The 8,389-nt window shown below is 44.6% G+C and overlaps 1 protein-coding gene across 2 annotated transcripts in view; it reads right to left on the minus strand.

The window, feature by feature from the left end:
• The window catches only part of ATL1 (atlastin GTPase 1), a 67,324-nt gene extending 59,341 nt beyond the window's left edge, over positions 1–7,983 (minus strand). For both annotated transcript variants that reach the window (XM_040969555.1, XM_040969554.1), the window contains exon 1: positions 7,879–7,983. In XM_040969555.1, coding sequence (XP_040825489.1) covers positions 7,879–7,912 — 34 coding nt within the window. In that variant the 5' untranslated portion in view covers positions 7,913–7,983. The remainder of the gene's footprint in view (positions 1–7,878) is intronic.
• Between the last annotated feature and the right edge of the window lie 406 nt (positions 7,984–8,389).

Raw genomic sequence — 8,389 nt, forward strand, 5'->3', positions numbered from 1 at the left:
TATGAGATCCAGCAATTTTACATCTGGATGTAGAACCAAAGGATTAGAAAGCAGGATCTCAAACAAATAACCTGCATACCTGCATTAATAGAAACATTATTCACAATAGACAAAATGTAGAAAAACCTGCATATGGAAAGATAAATGGATAGGCAAATTGCACATACAGGCAATAACGTGTTAGCCTTAAAAAAGGGAGGAAATTTTGAGATATAGATGAACTTCAAGTACAGAATGCTAAGCAAAATAAGCCAGATATCAAAACAAATGAGGCCCAGCGTGGTAGTCTAATAGTCTCGCTTTGCACGGCTGACACCCCACATGGTTTGTGTCCTGGCAGCTCCACTTCCCATCCAGCTCCCTGCTTGTGGCCTGGGAAAGCAGTCAAGGATGGCTCAAAGCCTTGGGACCCTGCACCCGTGTGGGAGACTTGGAATAAGCCCCTGGCTCATGGCTTCAGATCAGCTCAGTTCTGGCCAATGCGGTCACTTGCAGAGTGAACCAGTGGCTGGAGTATCTTTCTAGCATTCCTTCTCTCTGTAATTCCACACTTTTCAATTAAAAAAAAAGAGAGAGAGAGACAAATTTTATAGTAATGTCATTCTACCTCTATGCGATACCTGGTCAAAATCATGGAGACAGAGAGTAGAATAGTCATTGGCAAGAGGAAGGGCTGGGAAGTGAGAGAAAGGGTGAAGTTTTTGTGGAATGGACAGAATGTGAATTTTACTAAATGAAGAATAGTTGCATAACAATATGGATGTCCTTAATATCACTGAATTATAGACCTAAAATGGTTAAAATGGTAAAGTTTATGTTAGGTATGTTTTAATTATAATCCAAAAAATTTTTTTAAAGAAAGTAAAAAAATTTAAAAACCAGATATTAATAGAAGGAGAAGTAAAGTAGGGAAACACCTCTTAAAAAAAAAAAGAAATACCTCTTAAAGTACAAAAAGTACATATCATGAAAGAAAATATTGACCAAATCAACTTATTTTTAAATATAAGTCATGTCACAAAGAGATAAAAAATCCGTAAGTGAAAGAATCAAAGGATAATACCAAAAATATGTAGAGAATTTGTACAAAGAAGAAAAGCTAACAAAAAATAGACAAAGGGAAAATAAGCATAGCGTAGAAATACAGAAAAAAAGTAAAAATAAGAAAATATACTCAGTCCTCAATGGTAATTGGTAAAATACAGACTAGAGTCACAAAAAAATCATACTAATTATACTTATTATGTATAACATCATATATGGGTGAAACTATGTAACAAAAATATTTCATGGACAAATATAAACTCCATCTTTATTTATAATAAACCAAAAAAACTGATCCAGGGATGGAGTGGACATCTGGGCTGGCAGTTCAGCTGCCTGCTGGCTACAATACCCATGCTCCCCAGTGGAGAGCTTGGGTTCTGTCCCTGACTCCAGTTTCCTGCCGATGCTGACACTGGGGAATAGAAGGAACGGGTCAATTACTTGGGTCCCTGCCACTCCCATGGGAGACTTGGATTGAGTCTCCACCTCTCAGCTTCAGCCCACCCCCAGCCACTGAGGACATCGGGGAAGTAAACAGCAGACAGAGCATCTCTCTGTAATAATAATAAAAAATTTAAGAATTTTAATCAAGGGAATAGAAACCCCAAATTTTTGAAAGTACTTAAAAGTACTTATTTTTGGATGGCAGTGAGACTGTCATTAAGAACGGTGCACAAAGACTTACAAAATATTAATAAAGTTCTATTTCTTTTGCTGGTAGGGAGAAATAAATACTCATTTCTATCCTTTTTCTTTAAGATTTGGTTTATTTATTTGTTTTTGAAAGGCAGTTACAGAGAGAGAGAAAGAGAGATCTGCTGATTTACTCTCCCAAATGGCCACAGTAGCTGGAGCTGAGCCAATCCTAAACCAGGAGCCTGGAGCCTCCTCTGTGTCTCTTACATGAGTAGCAGGAGCCCAAGTACTAGAGCCATCCTCTCCTGTTTTCCCAGGCCATAAACAGGGTGCTGGATCTGAAGCGGAGCAGCTGGGATTCAAATTGTTGACCATATAGGATGCTGGCACCAAAGGTGGAAGTTTAACTTACTGGGCCATGGTTCTGGCTCCATCAATATCATTCTTCTTTTAACTGGAAGTCTTATAGCTTATACATTTATTTATTTTTGAATATAGACATGTTCTCTAACTATTTTGACATACAAGAATGGGAGAAGCTTTGATATCCTAGCTTTGGATCAGCTCAGCTCTGCCACTGTGGCCATTTGGGGAGTGAACTAGTGAATGGAAGATCTTTCTCTTTGCCTTTCCTTTTCTCTGTAAACCTGCCATCCAAACAAAAATAAATAATTCAAACTACTTCTGTATCTTGCAGTAGACCATCTCTCTGATGATCTAAGGCTCTAACCTACAGACTAGACAGGTACTAAAGGTTGCAGAGTATGAAATGCAGTCAAAGAATAACCCAGGAGTCATCAAGACAAGAGCCAAATAGATGCTAAATGTGTAAAATACATAGAGGTAAATAGACGCTTGACAGATGATAGAAAAGTGGGCATGTAGACTGACAAAAAAATTTGAAAAAATATGCAGAGGAGGTATGTTAAATGGAAAAATGTGGGGGTAAAGAAATCTACAGCAAATGTTAGAAATACAGAGTGAATGTTATATATTACATGCAAAGCTAAGTTGATATTTTATTATTTTTAAAAGGACCGGATATTTTGAAAATGAGGTAAGTTAAAAAGGGGCAAACACTCTCATTGCAAGACAAACAGAATGAATTAGAAAGAAAGAAAGAAAGAAAGAAAGAAAGAAAGAAAGAAAGAAAGAAAGAAAGAAAGCAAGCCAGCAAGCCAGCCAAAATGGTGGTGAAGTATGTTAAGCTTCGATCTGCAGCACCGGCATCCTATATGGGTGCAGGTTCAAGTTCCGACTTCTCCATTTCCCATCCAGTTCCTCATTAATGCACCTGGGAAAGCAGCAGAGGATGATGGCCCAAATGTTTGGGCTCCTGCATCCAAATGGAAGATGGGGAAAAAGCTCCTAGTTTCAGACAAGCCCAGCTCCGGCCACTGTGGCCATCTGGGGAGTGAACCAGTGGATGGAAGATGGATCTACTGCTCTCTCTCCTTGTCTCTATAATTGTCTTTCAAACACAAATAAGTCTTTAAAAATAAGAAGCCAGAAGGGGCCCGGTGCAATAGCATAGCGGCTAAAGTCCTCGCTTTGCACACGCCGGAATCCCATATGGTCACCGGTTCTAATCCCGGCAGCCCTGCTTCCCATCCAGCTCCCTGCTTGTGGCCTGGGAAAGCAGTGGAGGATGGCCCAAAGTTTTGGGACCCTGCACCCATGTGGGAGACCCAGAAGAGCTCCTGGCTTTGGATCGGTGCAGCACCAGCCATTGTGGTCACTTGGGGAATGAACCATTGGACAGAAGATCTTCCTCTCTGTCTCTCCTCCTCTCTGTATATCCACCTTTCCAATAAAAAAAAAAAAAAACTAAAAGAATCTTAAAAAACAAAAAAGAAGAAGCTAAAAAGATAAATAGATAACTAACCTATACTCAAGACTGTTTTTAATCTTTCCTCAAAAACAAAACTAGAAACCTAATAGTTTTCCACCAATACATTTTCAACAAATGGTCATTTTCTACACTTACTGTGAAATTCAAATAGTTTTTTTAACGTAGGCAAAGGTCACAATTCAAGCAAACACTACTTTTTTGAAGCTGATATTATACTGCCAGCCTTTTCCATTTTGTATAAAACTCAATTCTCATAGGGAACACCAAGTTTTTGAGCAACTTCAGTGGACACAAACAAATAAACATCAAACAGAAAAAGTTCTACTTCTGTTTCTTGTAGTACTGAAGTGTTCACCTGGTACTGAAAGACTGCTTTCTCAGCTCTTGTTTCTGATACTCATCTGTTCCATTTTTTCCCACACTAGCACGTTCTTTGCCTGTTTTTCCAGCTCAAGGCTATCAAATATATAGAACACTGACTTCTTACACCAGTCTAGCGCTGGTAGGGAGGCTTGCTGTGGTACCTTTCAGCACACTATTCCAGATTCTTGCCAGCACGTGGACTGAGAGAGCAAACAGTTTTGTTTTTTTTAAGTTTGCTTATCTGACAAAGTTGGGGAATGGGATGGGGTAACAGAGAGCCCTCACAGTTTCTAGGCCAGGAATGAAAGGCTCCTAACCAAGCTCAGGGTTTGGGCCAGGCTAGGAGCCTTGGAATTCAATCCATGTTTTTCCCACATGAGTAGTAGGGATGCAGCCACGTCAACCATCAGTACTCCCAGGGTTTGCTGCTACAAGAGGCTGGAATCAGGAGCCAGAGGCAGTATGGAACCCAGGAATTCTGACATGAGATGCTGGCGTCTGAACTGGGGCTCCATCCGCTAGAGCCAATGCCTGCTCCACAATGCAGAGTCTAAGTGCTGGATCTGAGACAGAACTGCTAGCTCCTCTGACCAAGTTCCTAAGCTCTCTGAATCTCAAAGAACTTTTACTTTAAAATAAGAATCTTAATGCCTACCTTTGAAGAGTTGGCTATCAAGATGCTTCAACTTGTTAAGTGTAGATTTAGGTCCAGGTGGTCGGGCTCTCAAGGCTCCACACAGACCTGCTGCTTACTAGTTACATCTCTCAGGAGCCTCAGACAGCACTTACAACTCTCGTGGTCAGCAGAGATGCTTTTCTGCTTACTGGTTTCCATAGTCCAGAGAAGACCTAACAGGTGTCTGGCCATACAGATGAAAATTATGTAGTTAGGGTCTGATGCAGTAGCCTGGTAGCTAAAGTCCTCACCTTGCACAAGCCAGGATCTCATATGGGCACCGGTTCTAATCCCAGCAGCCCCACTTCCCATTCAGCTCCCTGCTTGTGGCCTGGGACTCTGCACCCGTGTGGGAGACCTAGAAGAGGCTCTGGGTTCCTAGCTTCGGATTGGCTCTGCTCTGGCTATTGTAGCCGCTTGGGGAGTGAATCATCAGACAGAAGATCTTCCTCTGTCTCTCCTCCTCTCTATATATCTATCTTTCCAACAAAAATAAATAAATCTTTTTAAAAATCTATACTCCTACAGATTCTGTGTCACACTGTTACCTCTTCTACTCAGATATTTTTGACCTTTTCTATTTCCCAACTCTGCATTATCCATCCTGATTCTCTTTTTTTCTAACTTGCCTGAAAAAATACTTGCTTAGCTAAAGATAATTGTCTTTTTTTTCAAACTGTCATGAGAAATTTTTCTTATCAGATTGCTGACTTGTATGTTTACTTGTTATCTGCATACTCCTCCCCATTCTCTTATTAAAAAAAAGTCATTTTCAGAAGCATGTTTCAGAAAATAAATTAGAAAAAAAAAATCCCAGGTTCTAACCTTATTCTTCTAATTGACTAAATATAAGAATTTTAGCCTGTCTGAGGTTTAGTTTTTTTTATCTGTAACACAAGAACTGATGGTTCTTCACACATTAAATTACAAAGCTAAAAACCACATGACAGAATGCAAATGAACGTGACTTAACCATAGTTTTGCACAATGCAAAAAGATCTGTTCAACAAAGAGATGGCACAGGTCGGAGTGAAGATGTGAGAATCTGAAGTCAAAGTGTCCGCGGGCGACCTTTACCGGCTCTACCTTTTGACACACAAAATGAAGATGACAGTTTCTACTTCACATGACATTAACTCCTTCATGTTAACTACCCCTGCTTTCTTTAAACACCTATCACGCATTAGCCATTGTACCAAGTTATGGCAACAAAATGAAGCAAAGAAGGGCACAGCTAACATCTTTGTCAGAATCTCTATCCCCCACTTCTTATGCCACATTAATAATTTCCTACATCATTTCTGTCCCACATATTTACAGTATTAAAAAAAAATAACGTAGTAAACTATTTCCATGGAGCATAGAGAGACTCTACAATTTCACTGTCTTTTTCCTGTGAGAATTGCCAGTGAACAGATAGCAACTTTGATATTTCTTTTCCTCATATGAATTGAAACTCTTACTTGATGACTTTTGGGTGAACTTTTTAGGCTATGTTCATACCAAACACACAGAATCTGAGTGCCATCTGCTTTTCAGTCATTGGAAATGCTAATTAAAAGACAGATTCCTGGACCCTGCTTCAGATCTATGGATCCAAAAGCTCCAGTTGGAAGATGCAGGAATCTGCATTTTCAGTAAGTTTCCCCACGTGATTTTTATGCAAATCCCACTTGAGAACCACATTTCTAAGGGGGGGGGGGGAGACCAACCCTCCATTACATAAGGAATCTGTGGTCAAACACTAAATTACGGTGATCCAAAACATCACGAAGGAGACATTTGTTGCTACTCACAACACACTTTCACATCTGTCTCTTAACACGGTGGAGTCAACTACCCACAGAGATCAAGACCCAAACCCACCTAACGCAAGGCAACTAAACTGTTGGAGAAATTCCTGATCCAGAGGCCCAGGGACCGAGTGCCACGGAGCTGCTGGGAAAACGCTTGCACAGATTTCAGAAGAAGGAGGGCAAATGCTGCGACTGCAACCCTGGCGCTACTGACCTCAGAAACCTTGCCTAATTTCTGCACCTTGCTTTCTGAGGAGTCAGCTTGATTCTGTGACCGTAAGAGGCAAAGAGACAGAAGACAGTCTTGTGATAGAAGTAAACTGAAATACAACCAGCTAAAATGTGCATTTGTGCCTCTCGGTCAGATAGAGAGTGGCACAAGGCGTGCCACTGAGTCATGGAGGAGAAGCCTAACGCCTTGTGGGTGTCAACTTTGAAATAACAATTCACAGCCCATGGGCAAAATGGGGCCCGAACCACCAAACTTAGGAGTCTGAGATCACTCTGGTTCCCATTACAAAACATCTCCGAAGCCTTTGGCTCCAACAAGGACACTCAACCTGCCCACATCACCCTGTCCAGAGTGGCCTGGAGTGGCGGGCGGGGCCACGCTTTCCCCAGCAACACTGCGCTCTCTTCTCCGCCTGCGTGAGCGCCGCCCACCCACTCGCGGTGCTAACCCACTGGGCCCAGCCTCTCCTTTCCCTTCCCCTCCCCTCCCCTCCCCTCCCCTCCGCCTGGTGCTGAATCACGAGCCCAGCATCTCCAAAAGGTAAAACCCAAAGAACAAAGCCACCCTTGAGCTGGCCTGAATGGGGTAGCAGGTCGGGGTGGGGCCTAAGAACGCACATCACAACTTTGCTCCTTTTTTTCTCAATTCTGCCCCCACCCCCATCCCCACCCCCCACCCAGCCCCCAAACTGAAATGAGTGCCGCAGTGCTTGGGGACTCCCATGAGGCTGCCGTCTCAGCTGCCGCTGCCCAGGTCCTTACAATCTGCAGGGCTCGGCCCAGACCCAGCGTGCTGCCTTCATTGTTCCAGCGCAGCCAGCGAGCCTGCCCGCCTGCTGGGAGCCCGCGCCCAGCCTGGCTCACACGCTCTCAGCTCCGGCGCAAGCGGGCCAGGTGCCGCCTGCTCCAGGGCCTACGGCCCCGACCCTTTCTCCGCTGTGGAACAGAGCCCACCCCCCGCCCACCCTCATCGACATCCTTCCAACCCGTCGCCAAGACCGGATCCACAAGTCCCACAGGCGCCCGGTGGGTGCTGTCCAAATGCTGGGAGGAGGCGGGCGGGGGTGGGGAGCGGCAGCTCTGGCCGGCCTGCGCTCAGCCGAGGCCCTTGCCTCCTCGGACTGTGGGGCCCAGTGACGCTGGCAATGCTCAGCCATGGTGCCCCAGCCCGGCAACCTTGGGCGCGGCAGCAGCCCCACGGCCTTTGGCCGTCCCGGTCTCTGGGCGGAGGAGGGCTAGACTTAGAGGCTGCAGCCAAGTTACCCTTCCACACTCACCCCAACTGTTTCGGTCTCTGCGGCTCTGGGCCATGGTGGTCCGGGGACTGCAGGAGGCGAGGCACTGTCGCTGCGCTCGCTCGCTGGCTCCTCCGGGCACGCAGGGTGCCCGCGCCACCGGGTGGAGTTCGCTGGGGCTCTGAGGATGTTGCTGTGGCGCTGGTGGGAAGGAGGGGGTGGAGGGAAGGAGGAGAAAGCGGATGAAACAAGCTCAGCATCACAAGCCCGGGGTTCACCAAATACCAGCGTCACACCCTCCCCACCTCAGCCCACCAGGGCAGCCACAGACTACACCACACTGCAACGTTTCCAAGAGAAAACACACAAATCAACAGCATCCCCCGCACACACTCTCCCTCAAAGAACTGAATAGCATCATCTAGTCCCAGAAACACACAGACCACCTTCTAATGCCTTCTGCGGGTCCAAGTGCTTGTTCCTCTACAACAGCTACACATTAGAACAGGCTAGCAACATGGATACAGGCGCTTAGTTAAAATTACCTGCATTT

The sequence above is a fragment of the Ochotona curzoniae genome, unplaced genomic scaffold (genome assembly GCF_017591425.1).
Source record: "Ochotona curzoniae isolate NIBS_2020 unplaced genomic scaffold, NIBS_Ocur_1.0 scaffold_4701, whole genome shotgun sequence".
Classification (NCBI taxonomy): domain Eukaryota; kingdom Metazoa; phylum Chordata; class Mammalia; order Lagomorpha; family Ochotonidae; genus Ochotona; species Ochotona curzoniae.